Source organism: Scaptodrosophila lebanonensis, unplaced genomic scaffold, assembly GCF_003285725.1.
Source record: "Scaptodrosophila lebanonensis strain 11010-0011.00,11010-0021.00 unplaced genomic scaffold, SlebRS2 tig00000001-arrow-pilon, whole genome shotgun sequence".
In the NCBI taxonomy this organism is placed as follows: Eukaryota; Metazoa; Arthropoda; class Insecta; order Diptera; family Drosophilidae; genus Scaptodrosophila; species Scaptodrosophila lebanonensis.
Genome location: NW_022060529.1, coordinates 10,678,756 through 10,695,629, shown reverse-complemented (window position 1 = coordinate 10,695,629; position 16,874 = coordinate 10,678,756). Strand labels below are relative to the sequence as shown.

General features: G+C 38.1%; 2 protein-coding genes across 2 annotated transcripts in view; one reads left to right on the top strand and one right to left on the bottom strand.

The window, feature by feature from the left end:
- LOC115628284 (mucin-5AC) overlaps window positions 1–13,621 on the bottom strand; it is a 41,439-nt gene extending 27,818 nt beyond the window's left edge. The window contains exon 1 of the mRNA XM_030524319.1: window positions 13,559–13,621. Coding sequence (XP_030380179.1) covers window positions 13,559–13,603 — 45 coding nt within the window. The 5' untranslated portion in view covers window positions 13,604–13,621. The remainder of the gene's footprint in view (window positions 1–13,558) is intronic.
- LOC115628291 lies at window positions 7,734–12,459 on the top strand. The gene is made up of 7 exons (XM_030524341.1): window positions 7,734–8,242; window positions 8,644–9,012; window positions 9,075–9,253; window positions 9,979–10,155; window positions 10,395–10,541; window positions 10,622–10,885; window positions 10,997–12,459. The coding sequence occupies exons 1-7, from the start codon at window positions 7,994–7,996 to the stop codon at window positions 11,097–11,099; spliced, it is 1,488 nt and encodes a 495-aa protein (XP_030380201.1). The 5' UTR covers window positions 7,734–7,993; the 3' UTR covers window positions 11,100–12,459.
- Window positions 13,622–16,874: the final 3,253 nt, after the last annotated feature.

The following is a 16,874-nucleotide window of genomic DNA, read 5'->3' as shown; positions in this document are numbered from 1 at the left end:
AATCGAATGTGAATTCAATATAGTAATTAAAATGTAGATATGGATGGATATTCCTGAAAGCCAAAATTGTCGTCACAGAAATTCAATATTTATTTATACAAGATTCCACATTCCTCATCATGACAAAAACACAACAATAATAACAATTTTATCAATGGCAAGTGAAGTATGTGCCACCTTCGTGTGTTTCGTCTGCGTGGCAATTAAATAATATTAAATATGCTTTAAAAGCGCACATAAATTCATGATAATGGCTCATTATTGTAGTGGTTTTCTAATGACTTGACGACATTTTTATAAAAGAACGCGAATGTGTCTTGCTGAAGATATAGACATGAACAGAAACATTCATTCGCGTATGAAAAAATAAAAAACAAATAAATAAAATAAACATAAATTAAAAGTTGTATGGAAGTCAAGTGCAAAAGTGCCATAAAATTGTTGAAAATAAACACAGAATGGGCGTAAACAAACACACAACAGCATCAGAACTTTTTGTGTGAGAAACCAAACATAATTAAAAGGCATTTCGATTCGGAAATAAATGAAAGTACGCACATCACAACCCTCAGAATTCAATGTCGAGTGTCTGCGCTTTAAGGGACACATTTGTTGTATTCTCAAGCCAATAATAGAATAACCCTCGTCAGCAGTGAAAAGGTTAAACAGTTTGGCGCCTTAACAAGCCTAATTGAGTCAAAAGAAGCCATTTTACTTGTATAATATTCGTGATTGTTTGCACTTCCAAGTAAATGCAACAATAACACTGAAAAGTTAATACGATGTGAACAGTCAGGAGCATATTTATGTCCTTACATTTCTGGGAAGTTGAGAAACAACAAAAGCCAATAAAACCTTACAAATCCCTACTTATAGTAAATAAAAAATTCTTCAAAAAGAGAAAACTACCACAACATTTTTGTATATACTGTGCACTTAAATTTCATTTCATTTCAAAGCACTTAATGTACAAATATATTCATACATTTTTTTAATCTTGTCACTTTGCTTTTTCTGGGGATAACAACTTCTCATAACTCGAGTACCTAGGTACGTGTGTGTGCTTCACAAATTGGTATGAAAAGAAAGTACAGAAATGTAAGTACGAGTATATATCCAACTGTGAAATTATATTAAATTTCATGCGTAAACAATTTTCATTTTCCAAATATTGACTCGAGCTGAAGGCAGGGGCACGTGCAGCATTTTGCGGACAACATTCCAGCGCCCAGTTGTGCGTTGTCCTCGTTTATGTTGCCACTCATGTGACGAGCTCTTGACAGAAGCTGCCGCAGCCAGAAGCCACAGCCCACAATTACAATGGCAATAAATAAAAAAAAATATGTACATACCTACTATATATGTATATGTATATTAAAAATAAAAGATGAAAATGGTTCACAAAATGGAGGTTGACCAAAACCGACATTGTCGTCCCGCGGCGTGCCTGTGGGACGTCTGCTGTCGGCGATTGCTTAAAAGGTGCACAGCATTGTACATTGTCTTGTTCTGGCTTGTTTTCGCAGGGCCACATTAAGACTGACAGTTGTTGGTGGCATCATTGTAAGCCACCACACGACACCGCAGCCTGGTGAGTCAGCAGCAGCAGCAGCAGCAGTAACAGCAGCCAGACTGGGTTGCCAGGGGAAGGGGTTTCCTACGTCAGACGACGGCTGCAGCAGAGTTTTTGCCAAGCTATTCAGTTAGTTGTCGTTTTGTGCTCTAAACGAAGGCTATTTACGTCGGCGCCGTCAATCCCATTTCCTGCTGAATGGAGTCAATGACTCGACTAGACCACGACTTGCATCTGCAATTACATTCACATTTACATTTACAAACAATAGTTGGCTATTGGCTTTACGATGTCGCGACTGGTACGAATCATTGAACTTGTGGACGATGATTTTTGCGACTGCAAGTCTTCGAATATACGAGTACATACTCGTACATGGAAGACGGGAGTAAAGTAATGGATAAGGCAACCGGAAACTTTTCAAATTTTCCGAGAGCATTTGTTTTCACTTTTTCTCCACCCCCGTCCACTTCCATGAATAAATACATTTTTTGTTGTTGGCTTATTTAGCAAAAGGAAAATAAAATGAGATGAGGAAAGAGAGCGCAAAGATAAAAGGGTATGAATACGGCATACAAATTGCACAATGCACGTGTTATAAATTTAAGCTGTAGCGAAAAAATTCATAATAAAATATAGAATTTTAAATGAGCCCCAATAACAGCAAAAAGAGCCGAAATGATAAAGCAAAGAAAAGCGGAACGGGAGCGTTGAGCCGTGTGATTTATGAGCTGGCAGCTAGCTGGTGAGCCAGCGAGCCAGCGAGCCCGCTGGGCCAGTCTGGTTGTCTGAAAAGTGGGCGGCGACGTGTTCGCATAAGAGGGCACGTCTCTTTTTCGATATCTTTCCATGCAGCTGCAAGCGCAATACGTGCGTGGGTGTATTTCTGGGCTAAGAGACCCGGAAGCAGCCGTTAAACCAAATAACCTTCAACTACATTAATATGTAAGCATATGACCATTATGGGAGTTATATGCATACCAACTTATAATGAATGATGTAGACCCAGTTTTAGTTTCTGCTGACCTTGTAATACATTTATTTTGTGGCTAGACCTTGCCCAAATTCGTTTTGTAAGGTGTGAAGGATTCATATTACTACGACTGGCTAGGTTAGTTCTATTCAGGGCCAACAATCTGTAACAATTGAGCATTACGTCAAAAAATCAATATAAATAGATGAATAATACTTTGACCGATTTCTTTTCAACAAAAAATAAAATTTAAAAAAAAACCCACAACGTCAGACATTTGTCGCTCAAATTAAGCGAAAAATGTTGGTTGACAAGCGGGCAGAGCGCCAGTGTGCATTAAATCTTGCGAAAGTCCACGAACACCTTTTAACGCACAGCGTCGCCGACCCCAGGGGGTGCTGTTGTCTGGATGGTTTATAGGGACAACAATTATGGCGGGCGCCACTGCAGTTTGTTGGCACAGACCACAAAGTAGTGACGTCAAACCCAAAAAGATCAAACTGGCGACTGTGTGTGTGTGTGTGTGTGGTCACCTTTGCATGAGGGGCACACTTCTGGGCTATTTTTGGGGCACGACAGTCAACCCCTATTGGTCATAGCGGAACTGCGTATGGGTGTGTAACATACATATGTGTGTGTGTGTGTGTGTGTGTTGCTTCCAGGAAATCTCTAGGATTTTGACTCACTTGACAGATAACCGAGAAACTCAGCATGGGGTTTGTAAACAAAGTCACTCAAGTTGCAAGAAGTTAATACGATTTATGGCTGCCAGAAAATTTGCTTGCAATGACAATACGAAATATTTTGGAATGCCAAATATGCCACAATATTGATGGAAGTCGATCCGGGGCTTTCAGCGAGCGCGTGGCAGCAAAATGCCAATCAATGAGCAGGCAGGCAGGGCGAGCTTTGTGTTCCCGACTTTATATCAGTAAATAATTCATATGCCTCGCCTCGCCAGATTAACAAAGATCAGGCAGCCTGTGTCTCTACACACACTCATACATATATCTATGTACGTATGTACATTCCTACATACATATGTACTGATGGTGATGTTGACAATCAATTAATTTTCCATCTTCTGTTGCACAGCATGAAACACAAAAGCCCATTAAAGCAAGTGTGGCTATTGTCGCAGTTGCTTTTAATGAACAAAATATATGTATGTACATATGTATAGATGCGAAATAAAACAATTGAGTGCCTTTAAGAAATCAATTTAAAAGTATGTACATCACAATTATGCCATAAGTTGGGGCAAGCAATTTGTGCCGTCATGCCAATGACGTCAGCAAATCATTTATAAAGCGCGTCATTTCCAAAGCGGGTTACAACACTTCACTCCAGTGGCAAAATGCGCACAAATTTTCCACTCAGCCACCATAGTCATATCTTTGTCAACACAAACGCAAAGTTCATTGACATGTCTATAAATTTTGTCGCCTTACGAATATGTACATACAAGTATGTATGTAAACGAGGCACGACGAAATTAGTTTTCACTTTCAACTTGCAGTGCAATTTTGTGTGCGATTGCACAAGTCGCACTGTTCGTTTTCGTCATTATTATAAATAAACCAGCCGGCCACTTGGAAATACATTTCGGATTTATTTTTGAACTTTTGCGCTAAAATTTTAATGATGTTGTGTGACAACGACGGCCACTGGCCGTAAATTCTCCATATCAAACGATCAGTTTTAATTGGGAACTTGCAATGCCCTATATACCAGGTAAGGATTGTGTGTCCCAGATAGAATCATAAATACCTATACATATATAAAAATATATACATACTTGTATATAATTGCAATTTTTTTTCCCTCAAACAGTCCGCATTTTTCGGTGTTTTAAAAGTAGCCAGAGAGATAGAAACCATCATACTCATAGGAACTTACGTTATTAAAAACACTTTCATATTCAATTTTCAATTCAAAAGTGTTGGGCCACAAGTATTGAAACACTTGTTTCAACCTGTTTCAAAAAGCCTGAAAAAAAGCCTTACGAATTAAATAATGTAAATAGCAAATTCTATTAACTAACGTTGATATCAAAAAATGTTTGAAGAAGTCTTAATTTCCATTTCAGATAAATGAAAACCAAGTTACAAGTATTAGTCATAAGCAAAGTAGGCTGATCAACATAACGAAATAAAAGGAATATAACATTAATTATTTAGTAACGAAAAAAATATTCGTCGCCTAGAAGATATACAATGTGTTGAATTTAAAATTTTTTATTATCGATTTGCGGAACATTGCCTATATGCGATATATTAAATATATATTATACCATATTATATATATATATCCATTCATTAATATTTCCTAATATAATGAACAAATGTTTAAGAGAATTAATTAAAATAATGACAACTGAATACAGAGTATCCACCAAATCGCTAATGCTGACATTAGTTTTCAGGTTGTTTTCATTTGATAACTTTGTAATTTGGAAATTTCCACTCATTTCGGGTCTTAATTGGCTTACATTGTTTTGCGAATGATTTATGGTGTGAACATTTTAGACTAGAAATTAGGTTGTAATTAAATGTACACCAATATAGCTGAAAACTTTAAATATAGGTCAACAAGCATCGGAATTAATTACGTTGATTTACTGCCAAAGCTATAAAACTACAAAAATAAAGTTCCCATCTTTGATTTTTAGAACAGTCCCAATGAGCGGGTCCTTGGCTTATTATAAGTATTATATATTCCAGCACTGACACTTGTGGGCAATATATAGACAGGGCACATTTAAAATATTGTCAACACATTTCTTTTTCCGCAATTGTTTTCAAAATTGAGCCAATTTGTTTCATTGTGACACCTTGAGCATGGAAAATGTATTTATTTTACAAGCAGGCTTCCTTGTTTTACTTACAAATGCAACAATTAGAAATGAGAAATACGTAGTAATTTACTGAATAGCCTTTGCGTACAAATAAAATGTATTTTTCTATGAGAAACAAGGTAAAAAGTCAATGCGCTCATTAGGCAATACGTACTCGTATACTTAAATGCAAATAAATCAAATTTAACGTGCAGCGCCCATTTGTCTCCACAGATATTAATAACCACAAAATAGCAATTGGCATAAACAATTAGAGGCATACTTGTGCGAACTTATAGTTTTCTCACACATTTCCCGCAGAAGTTCAGGGGCATTTCACTTTTCACGAAGTTTAATAAACCCAATTCGGTAAACAATGAAACTGAAGGAAAGTGGCCAAATGGTGCAAATGGCCAAAAGTTTTGTTTATGCGTTTGTTTTTGCCAAAGTAGCAATGACCAAATAAAAGTTTTCAAAGTGTCGTGTCGTGTCGTGCAACAGACGCGGCTAATTTCCATTGAGCAGTCTTTTCGGTTTGACACTTTTGCTTGTCGCTCATATAAGTACATGGTCGCATAACGTCCGGGTATATGTACATATGTACATACTTATAATAAGCAGACGACATACATACATATACATAGAACTATAGCCAAGCGATGGCAGCAATAAATGTTGCTGCAAAGCGACCATGAGTGTTGCCAATAGAAAGCAATTTGTCAATATGCCGCAACAGACCCCGGCGATGATGATGCCGCCAAAGGCTTTGCCAGGCAGGGGTCCACAACGAATAGGTTGGCTGGCAAGGTCGCTTCCACACACGGGCACACATAATTATAACATCTATAGTAGTACGTTCACAGCTAGTTGTAGCTGCAATGGTGTTTTGTTAGACATAACCTATGATTAATGTCTGATTGATGATAGTCTGCATGTCAATCATTGTGCCATTCGTGTTGGCAGCTTGAAAAGATAATATGACCGTCTGCATTGGAATACTTGTAGTGTCTCCACTCAGATGCTAAATCAGTCCTGGGACTTCAGCAAAATTACTCCAGCTCATTTTCTTTCTCTTCCGCCAATGTCCATGCAAGTGTGGACATTTTCTCAGGCTGTTATCTGTTATTGTTATTACAATTATTTTCTGTTATTAATCACCCTTAATATTGTATGTACAATCCATCCGACCTAGTCATGTTATTTACTGAAAATTAATTGCAATATTTTTTGCATTTTCGCCGATTTGTTAACTTTAAAGTGAAGTGAACTTTAAAATTAAATGTTTTGCATTTTTTTGTGGTCTTCAGTTTGTTTGTCATAATTAAAAAAATATCTTTATTTAATATCCAGTCCAGTGCAGTTTATTAACAAGTGAGAAATTTTTCACGAAACCGACTATCTGTTGAATTCTTAATTATATCAGCATTCATAATTTAAAATTATTTTCCTGTTATTAATCGCGGCTAGTTTTTCATATGCAATTATCTCAATTAATCAGTTAATTTATAAATATTGTTTTGCACACAAGATTCGCACCAATTTGTTGAATTGTATATACTTTTCATACGCTTAATTGAGTAGAGAAACGGAAAATTTAACTTTAAGCATAGCGAACTAAGCCGTTTAGGAAATTAGGGCACATTTCTTAGCAATTAAGTTGGCACGTCCGTGATCATTGACACATCCTTTTTCCTCAGCTGTCAGGCACTTTTCATTTGGTGTGCCAGTGCGAACAAAGTTGGTTGTCCGCGGTTTTAAGTCTCGTTCTCGTTTTAAGTGAATTAAAGTTAATTTCATTAAAGTGCACACTGTAAGTTCTAACAGATTTGAATATCGCAAGTAGCATTGTGGCAGATTTTAGTGTCTTTATGCCTATAATAAAATATATTTGGAATAAGTGACAAAATCATTGCAGAAAACTTGCAATTAAAATGCCAGTCGTTATTGGTTTATTTTATCATGATAACAAATATTTTAATATTGAAAATTGAAATTGTCTGAATGGGATGAGATGTCTATTCTAAAAAAGTGCCCATTTCTCTTCAGTAATGTTCATATACACACCGTAGCCAGAAAAGCCTCATCGAACATACAACATCTATGCATACAAGTATAACATACACACACATGTGTAGTTTGATGTACGGATTTTTTAAAGCCATTTTAGCTTAGTCATGCTTTAAAATGTTCTCAGCGATGGTAAAATTTTTGAGCCTAAAAGTATGCCGCTTATTAAGATTGCTAACGTTTTATAACACTTCTAATTGGTTTTGTCACTCAATTTGCCTTTCTCCACAGGCAAACGTCAGAGTAGGCGACGATTTGTCAAATTTTGACAGTTAAACAGTAGACTCAGTGTAGAGATAAGTCATTCTTTAGAAAATTGCCGCAGCGAGCAGAGCTCTTGAAAAGTATAAAACTAAAAAAATAAAAAATTAAATTCCTCTCTTTGAGTCGTTGTGTTTTCGTGCCAAGAAAATATTGTTTTCCGCATTGTGTGCACTCGCGTACACCTCTCAAAAATACAAACAAAAAAAAAAAAAACGGTAGTGTGATTTCAATACTTTTACTCAGAAACAAAAATCAAGAAACGTAGAAGTGAATCGCGAAAATGGTGACCGAATCGAAAACAGTTACCAAGACAACCACCAAAGAGGTGCAGTGCCAGCACACGGGATGTGACGAACCCAAACAGGATCCGCACACCCCGAAAAGTGGCCGTGTGGGCATTTTCAATGCGGAAGACTTCCTAACGCGTGCGCAAATGAATGACAAGATTAACAACATTTTGCGTTCGCCGACAAAGGCTCCGAATGGCGTGCGCCAACGTTCGGTCTTCACCAACAACAATCCATCGCCGGTAAGTGGACACACGTGCCAGCGATAATTTTTCTTCTTTTGCTCTCTCTCTCTCTTTCCCTCTCCGTCCTGCTCAAAAAAATACAAGTCAGCTTAGATGGAAAGAGAGTGCGAGAGAATTTAGAAGGCGTTTCTTCGTGTCATTCTTTCATTATTTTTATTACGTCATTGCCTTGCAGTACCGTGCTGTCATCTTTCGATGACACGTGTACGAATTTTTTCATCTGCTTTTGAGTTGAAAGAAAATGTCTTCATCTTTTATTATAAACGGAAACATTGAGGAGTATAATTTGCAATTCTTTGAATTTGGTTTGCTAATTTAAATTTAATTTACGGAACATGGAACATTTTTTCATTCAGCACAATAAGCATGTTGACATGACATGTTGTTGTTTTTTCTAGCAAGCGACTGTGCGCTGCTTGCCTACACTAGGTCCGCGCATGAGCAACCTGTCAATTGGCAGCTTGGAGCGTGGTAGCACCAGCAGCCTGACTAATAGCGCTAGTGTTGGCACCAATACCAATGTATTGGCCAAGGAGTGCTCGAGCCAGACTAACACCACCGGGCGCGCTTTTATGCCCATCGGCATGCACTTGCCGTCCTCGCATTCGCAGTATGGCGGACTGAATGCTGGGGGCGCTAGCTATGAGCCAGTTGGTCTGGCCCCGTGCAGCAGCAACATCTCGCGTGGCAGCAATGGACTAGGTGGCCGCTATCCGATGACTCCGGTGACTCCGTTTGCTTTCGAAAATGACAGCGCCTATTGCATGGTACGTTGCAAATTCGAAATGACAATTTCGAATGCTGTTTAAATGGTGTTCTCATTTAACAGTCCCAGACTCACCACACTCAACAATTTCCATCACCTATGCCGCCACCACCCTATGCTTTGGGGCGCGTAAGCTCGCGTACATTCGAGTTCGAGAACAATACACCACCGCCTTGCCCAGGATCAGGCCCCATTGCCATGTCCAATGGTACCATCCAACTGCGTTTGCGTGAGGGCGTACGGTACGTATACTATTGTTTTTTATTCTTATTTTACAGCACCAAGGCACCTTAAACAAGAAACGAAGAAAATTCCCCATAAGTAAGATGGTCTGTGAACACAATTATTTTAAAAAGTAGAACAGCAACATTAACCAACCTTGGTATCCGCTTAGATCGGATAACGATAAGGTCGTACATGCAAAAATTCTGTGTTACTTTACAAGTAGGCTATGAAGTAAAGTAAAGTGGTTTGTGGTAGCATACTGGCATACTTCGTTAAGTTTTTCTTAATGTCAATTAAAATGTCATGCTTTGTAATGAGTGAATGAATATTTGCCTATTTCACCGTGCCTTAAGTTTTCTTTTTTTAAAGCAGCGTGTAAACAAATCCGACGAATACTCTAACAGTCACTGTATGTTTTATTTTGCAAAAAAAAAACTTCTTTTTTAAATGATCGTTGACAGCTTGTATTTATGTTGATTTAATAAGGTTTTCAATTCTACAAAATATTTATAAATATTTTGGGAGCACGTCATGATGCACAGCTTAAAAATTTACGTTGCTACTAAGGTAGTAGCAGGTGAGTAGGGCAGTACAGGTTCCCATCTCATCTTTATTTATTTGCGCTCATCACATTACTTGATTTGGCTTCTTGAATTCGGCAACTTTTCAGTCTGCCCATTTTTTCAACAATATTTGTAATACAAAACAATTTTCTTTAACAATTTCATGTATTTTTTTGTAGTATTGACATGACCTTGGACAAGGCCGTACGCGTTCTAAATCAGCGCAGCATGGTGGCTGTGGCATTATCGCGCAACTGCAGCAACTCTGCCCTGATCCACCCAAATGGCCGCATTCTGCAGAGCGGCTCCAAGGTGGAGATTGTAACATACGATGGCATGAAGACAAATAATTTCGTGTGAGTACCAATATGTAGTATCAGCAGTAAAACAATAGGGCCTTTCGGCTATTACAAAGAAATTGCAACAATCGAAAGCAGCAAATCGCAATATAACATTGCATTTCGCCATGTAGTTTGTTCAATACAGCAATGTTGTGTTCAGGCCGAAGCCTTGCAACACAATGTTGTTAACGAATTGCACAAAGCTCATCCAAAATTTCTAATTAAATTCCAACCGACTTTTAATGGGCTTGCAGGCGGTATGCCAAAATGTGGTATAAGGGAGTGAGTTTTACAAGTGAGTCGTGCGCTCTTATTTATCTGGTGGATACCGCTGGCACACGCACCACAACTGACAATTTCACTGATCTGACAAAGGACTATACTTTGGCAGTATTCTATGAGTGAGTAGACAATGGTTGAGCAGCGTTTATAGGCGCGGCCTTATGCCTTTTGCCTTTTGCCATTTGCCTTTTTTGAACAGCGACTCGCGCCACGGCCCTTCCTTTGTGCCGGATGCACATGAGGTAATTGCCAATTCCTCGTATACTTGCGCTGAGGATGGAACTGAGGTGTATGACATCAATGGTTTTCGTATAACTCAAGCCGCCGATGGGCTGGTAAAGCTAACTCGCCAGCACAACAAGTGCCTTATTCGCACTAGTCCTGGCAATGGATCCGCCACTCTAACTACGCCCGGAATCCACTGCACTGCCTCGCTGGGCAAGACTTCCCATCTATTTGTGCGGTAAGTTGTATTTACACATCGCCTTCCCCCACCTGCACACTACCCAGTGCTACCATTGCATGCAAATTGAAAACGCTTTGTCTTTGTCCTTATCTCATCCTTTTCATGCAGCCGTAATGAGAAGCGCATGCATTTCGATGGCTCTTGCTTCATTGTACGTAATGCTGGCCACTCGGCTGGTTTTAATGAGAATAATCTCCTGATTGTCTACTAAATCAAGCAATACCCTCACACACAAACAAACACATTCACACACAATTTCATTACAAACACATACACACTAACACCAATCTCAGTGTAGTGTACGAGGAGTCGTTGCGTCGAGTTATGCAGCGTGGAGAGGGATAGGAACATTAAATTAAAAATTAAAACAAAAAAAAATTATATAAAATAATAATTACATATAAGGCTCATAAAAAAGGCGCGAGCAACGACGGCATCTAATAACCTCAGTCGATTTTTCACACAAAAACCCATTAAGGATAGTTCCGTGAAACAATTGTAAGCTGCTCGTTACTTGGCGTATGCGCAATGCAACTATTGAAGAATAAGTCTTTTACTATCTTTTTTTTCCAAACGCTACAGTTAATCGTAGTAGTAGTAAGTTAGGGTGTCAGTCCACATCGCTGCCTACTACTTGAAACGCTGGCCTATACAGCCAACTGCCCTGAACGAACAGTGCCAGCGTTTGGTTTTTCCTATATATTTCGGCTTAGCAAAAGTGTTCATCTTATTTTGGCATAAAATAAATTATTTCAAAATTCGTCAATATGGCACAAAAATGTTTTTATAAAAAAAATCATACCTATATGAAAAAACAAAAAAAAAAAAAAAAATGAATATAAGTTGATTCAAAATTAAGCACAAAGGTGTTACGAGATCACGTTTTTTGCGGCAGGAAAAGTGTGTTCAACAGCTAGTAGGCAGCGTCTTAGTGAGTGGCCGCGGTTTATTTATCGAGGAAAGGATATAAGTCATGTGTATATTATTCCTCTGACACATCACACACAGCTGTACCGCAGGGCCGATTACAGTTATAGTTCTAAGTTACAGTTGAGGTTAGTTTTTCACGTATTTGCAATCCAAGCATGTTCATCCACCTAAAACACGAACGTGAAAGTGAAATATGTCGAAAGTTTACAAACCCAAAATTTGTAGTTAATTAAGTTTTCACACACAATTGCAACCTTTATATAGATATATACGAGTACATGTATATTATTTATATAAATAGAAAATCACCTCAGCCATGGTGGGACTTTAAAAGTGAGAAATGCACAAAACAACATCATTCAAATACAAAAGTTTAAGATACTAACACACACCTACAGAACACACCATCTCCACACAGAGCACACAAACGACACAACACAGCATAATTAACATAAAACTCGTTATGGCACAACACATTATGAACACTTGAAAAAATGCAAACCGAGCGACGAGTGAAGCATATTTCAATAAAAAACAGCCTTATTTCAATCTCCAACATCAAAATTCTCAAACATGTAAAACGAAATTTATGTATTATCGGCTGTGAAACTGCAAATAAATGGATGATATTTAACAAAATGTATGATTGCCTTTTCTTATCCGCAAACTAGTGGAATGGAGCCTTCCACTATGTGTGGAGATGCCAAAAGCGACTTATTTTTAGGGGAATGTATGTGTTACACGCATTCAAGGACACCTTTTCCTGCCTACTACTACAATAGCCCGATTATTTAACCGTGGTAAACAACTCAATAACACCTGTGCGCCAATTCAAGTGAAAGAAGTTAGGCATTTTATTATCGTGGTATACTGCTCTTTGGTGTAAGCAAGTCCTCTGTCCCCAGTAAGGAAAATCTATGTTTAAGTCGGTCCAGAATAGATGAGGGCGTATATTAGGGATGGTGGCAGCGAGTACTAAATTAACGTCAAAGCGGTTTTATGACACACAGCACACAGCCAACTACTACGAGTATAGGACCGGACCCACACTGGCGCTTTCTTGTTACATATACAAACATTTTTGGATACCTAAGTAATAAATTGTGCATGAGGGGTGTAATTAACTTATACAACGGGTAGCCATAGTATAGCATTAAGTGTTCGACTCGTTAACAGGTTTTCGAAAGTTAGTCACAAACTCCGATTGCTTCTTGAAGGCGATAAATATCCCGCACCTAGAACATTACGTCATTAAACGTTGACGTGAAACGCTGGGCATGGATGTAGGCTGTTTTCGCAAATAAAACTACATAAAATAATTTAAGGTTAACTTTGAAATATCTCTACAAAAAGAAGTAATATCCAGCGCTGTGAGTGCCTCATGTTCTACTATTTGAGATTGTGCTGTATAGTATAAGTCGGTCATAATCTTAAGCAAAGATATTTTGTGGCATTGGAATAGGTTTAATAAGTAATGTTTGTTCGACCCATTTAACTAAGAATGTTAGTTTAGGTTCGGTTGGATTCTTCAAAACTGATTGAATAGCAGTTGTTGCTCAAAAAGTTCTGAATCAATGAAATATGCTCGAACATTGACTGCATTATATTTCGTTGCCTTATTATTGGAAAAGGGTCATTTAAATAGACTTCTAAGGTAAGTACATTATAAAATATAATCATTTTCAAATTAATTTTAGTATAATGATGTGTTATCCAAGAGCTATGTGAAATATTGATTACCTGTAAACATATCCAAAAACATAGAGAGATCGGATCGGCTGTCATACAGACCAAAGCTTCCACAATGCTTGGGGGTTGATGATGATGCTGTTGATTAATATTTGTTAGGTAGGGCAGTATCGACTAAAGTCACCACTGAGCTACCATCAATTACTGTCTCTGTCATAAGTAGAAAGTTTTCCATTGTTAGGCAAATGCAAATTAGCATAGACAAGCGCACCAACAATGAACGAAATAAACAAATCTACATACATATGTACATACGCACATACTTATGTACAAGTATATACATACATATGTATGTAATTCAACAACTAGACTGCGCACATATGACGGAACTACTTGTACTTGAGGCGAAAGCAAAGTGGCAGAGGCAAAGTGAGAGATGCAGATAGAAATTGAAAGCCAGGCCAGCAATGCAAAAGAAAACACCAACAACAACAACTACTTATATTACATAAAATGGTCGTGTTGTGTCATAGATATGGGATGGTGGCTTGTGTAGTGGCAGCTGTGAGTGTGCGAGAGCTGTTGTGCGTACATACTTGTAAGTATGTGTGTGTTGTATGTATACCTTATTATGGGCTACTAAGCCAAAATCGGCTGTTAGTTAATCCTGAGGGTCTTTATACAAAATTTCCGGTTTCTTTAATGCCACATCCAATGCTGGCATTGTCGAAAAAAATGTAATAAAGCAGAGCACATATTTGTGTATTAGAGGACTACATGAATGCATACAAAAGCCGCTTTTTGACACACTTGTATACAATTTTATTAGTAAGAATAGTTTTATGTATCAGTTTAAATAAAAGAGAACTTAGGTGGTCAATCTTTATTGAAATCCAATTGGATTGGAGCAAAAAATGTTCGCACCATTTGTGCGGTCCTGCCCTCGATATTTCGATACAAAACCCCTCACCTAACAAAGTTAATAACACTGGCCGCAACTTAGCTTAAGCTGCAGATTTTGTCTTCATAGAATGATTGAGGCAGGCTCTTGGATAAACCAGAGATGTCGTTATTCCCATACTTGCTGTCTGATGTTAAATGGCGTTTTTTCATTATACATTCACTTATTGGGTGTGGGCATTTGAAAGTAGGCACTATTTTTTTGTTGCCCTCATCATATAAACGCAAGTAAAAACCTGTTTGTTATACATATGTGCATATGTATGTACGTCCTTTTTCCCCACTTCGTATCGTTTAATTTCCTATGCCAGTTTTGTATTTATTTCTTCAACTTATTTAAATGAATGATTGCAATGCGCTCTCATTCAATCATTTCTGTATTTGACATTGAACTAGCAAGTTGGTAACTCTTTGATACAATGGTATCAGCATTTACACATTTTAATTTTAACAAAGTGAATCAATAGAATGGCCATTCCTTTTTGTCCCAAAGCAAACGCATGCCATACACTAATGCAGATCTTGAATACGTTCATATGCCATATTCATTCCTTACGCTTGCCTGCTCATCGCCATTGCGTTTGGCACACACGTGTACACAGAGGCAAACACAAACACATACACATATATGGAGAGAGTGAGTGAGAGAGGGTGGAGGGGGAGAGTCATTAGGGGCTTGACTGGTAGATGCCCAACATCAAACGCTTTCACACTTAATTGGGCGTAAAATTAAATCAGAATTGATTAAAACACTTGAATGACAACGAAAGGCGACGCCAACAAAAGCAAACCCAATAGCTAGCAACAGCAAAGGAAGGCCAATGGCAGTAACTTCGATGAGCCTACTGATGTGGATGAGGATGTTGACGATAGCAGAGCAGGGAGCATAAATAAACTTTTCAGATTGTAACTTCCAGCTGAGTCATCAGTCGCGTTTGTCATCATTCGTGAACTGCCTTCCCTTATCCTAGTCCTGCCAATTCTGACAACAACCCGAACGCTTTGAAAGGGGCACTCCTTTCAGTTACATACATACTATATATTCCCAGGCGTCTTCATTGGTCTGCCAAAGCCAAACACACTGCACTAATTGCTTGTCTTACTGGCTGGCTTGCGAAAAGAAAGTTCATAAAATTCAATTTCCTCCGAAGTCTCAGGAGTAAAACAGAATATGGGTAAAACTTTTTAATTACCATTTAACCGGCTGTTTCGACCCAAGTGCGCGCGTATTATTCGTATTCATTCAATTTTAATTCGCTTTCAGTGTTCGGCCATTACTCTGAAACTCTGAGTTCATTCATTTGCATACAGTGGCGGGGACGGCAGGAGAGCTGGAGCTGAAAATATGAGCAGTCGTCGCCATTGCAGCAGAAATAAATTTGCCTGGCCCTGAGATATATTAAGGCTCCTGCATCGTTAAGGGTACTGCACGCAAGCAAACTGGACACGACACCACGGTGCACACACCCACACGTACGTCACATTATTGGCCACACGCCGCAACATGCTGTAAAAATAATTTACGGGTCCGAAATGTGCGCATAAATCACTCGAACGCCAGACAGGTTGTGCGGGTCGACTAGGTAGGGCTCCCGATTCCGCTGAGCTGACATGTTTCAGTTAATAAGCTCGTTCAATTTGTATCTGTGTCTTGACATTAATGAGTCCCAGGGCTGCTGATGAACAAAGGGTTGACAAAAAGAGAATAACGGCATGAAATATATGTAAATACCAAGACATTGGATCTAATGAGCCCATTGAATTATTCACAATTAATTATTGGTATTCTTGAAACTGTGCTTTTGTTTTAAAAACATTCATCTGTTACAAATCTAAATCATAATTTGTTTCCAAATTTGTTAGCTCTTAATCACCTAAAGGAATACCAATGTAATGGATCAGTGTAGCAATATTAAATATTCTACAGGGGCATATATGTACAGTGTGTATAAGCTAATAAAAGGAGTTAAGAATTGATTACAATTTAATTATTTTGTCTTCATTAGCTTCGGCAGATTATTATTATTTTTATCTTAAACTGAAACATAAATTTTCTCCCCCAAGAAATCAAAGAAAAAGACAGTTAGTCCAACTGCATATCTGTTCAATAAAAACTGATCCGAGAATAATTTCCGTAGTTGAATATTGCTGAATCATATTATTTGGATTTGTTCTCAGATATATTCAGACGTTGCTAATTTGCCTCGAAATATCAAAGCAAATTAATAAATGCATCAATGTTTGCAAATTTATTCCATTATCTCGTTTAGGCCACTGAGCAGGGCAGAGTTTTTGAACCTTTTCTCAAGTTCCCATTTTTTATTTATTCACAACTAGGCATTTTTGCTGCATTCAGGGGGCAAGTATGCAAATGAAGTTGCCAGCAGCGTGTGCTTCCTTAAAACAA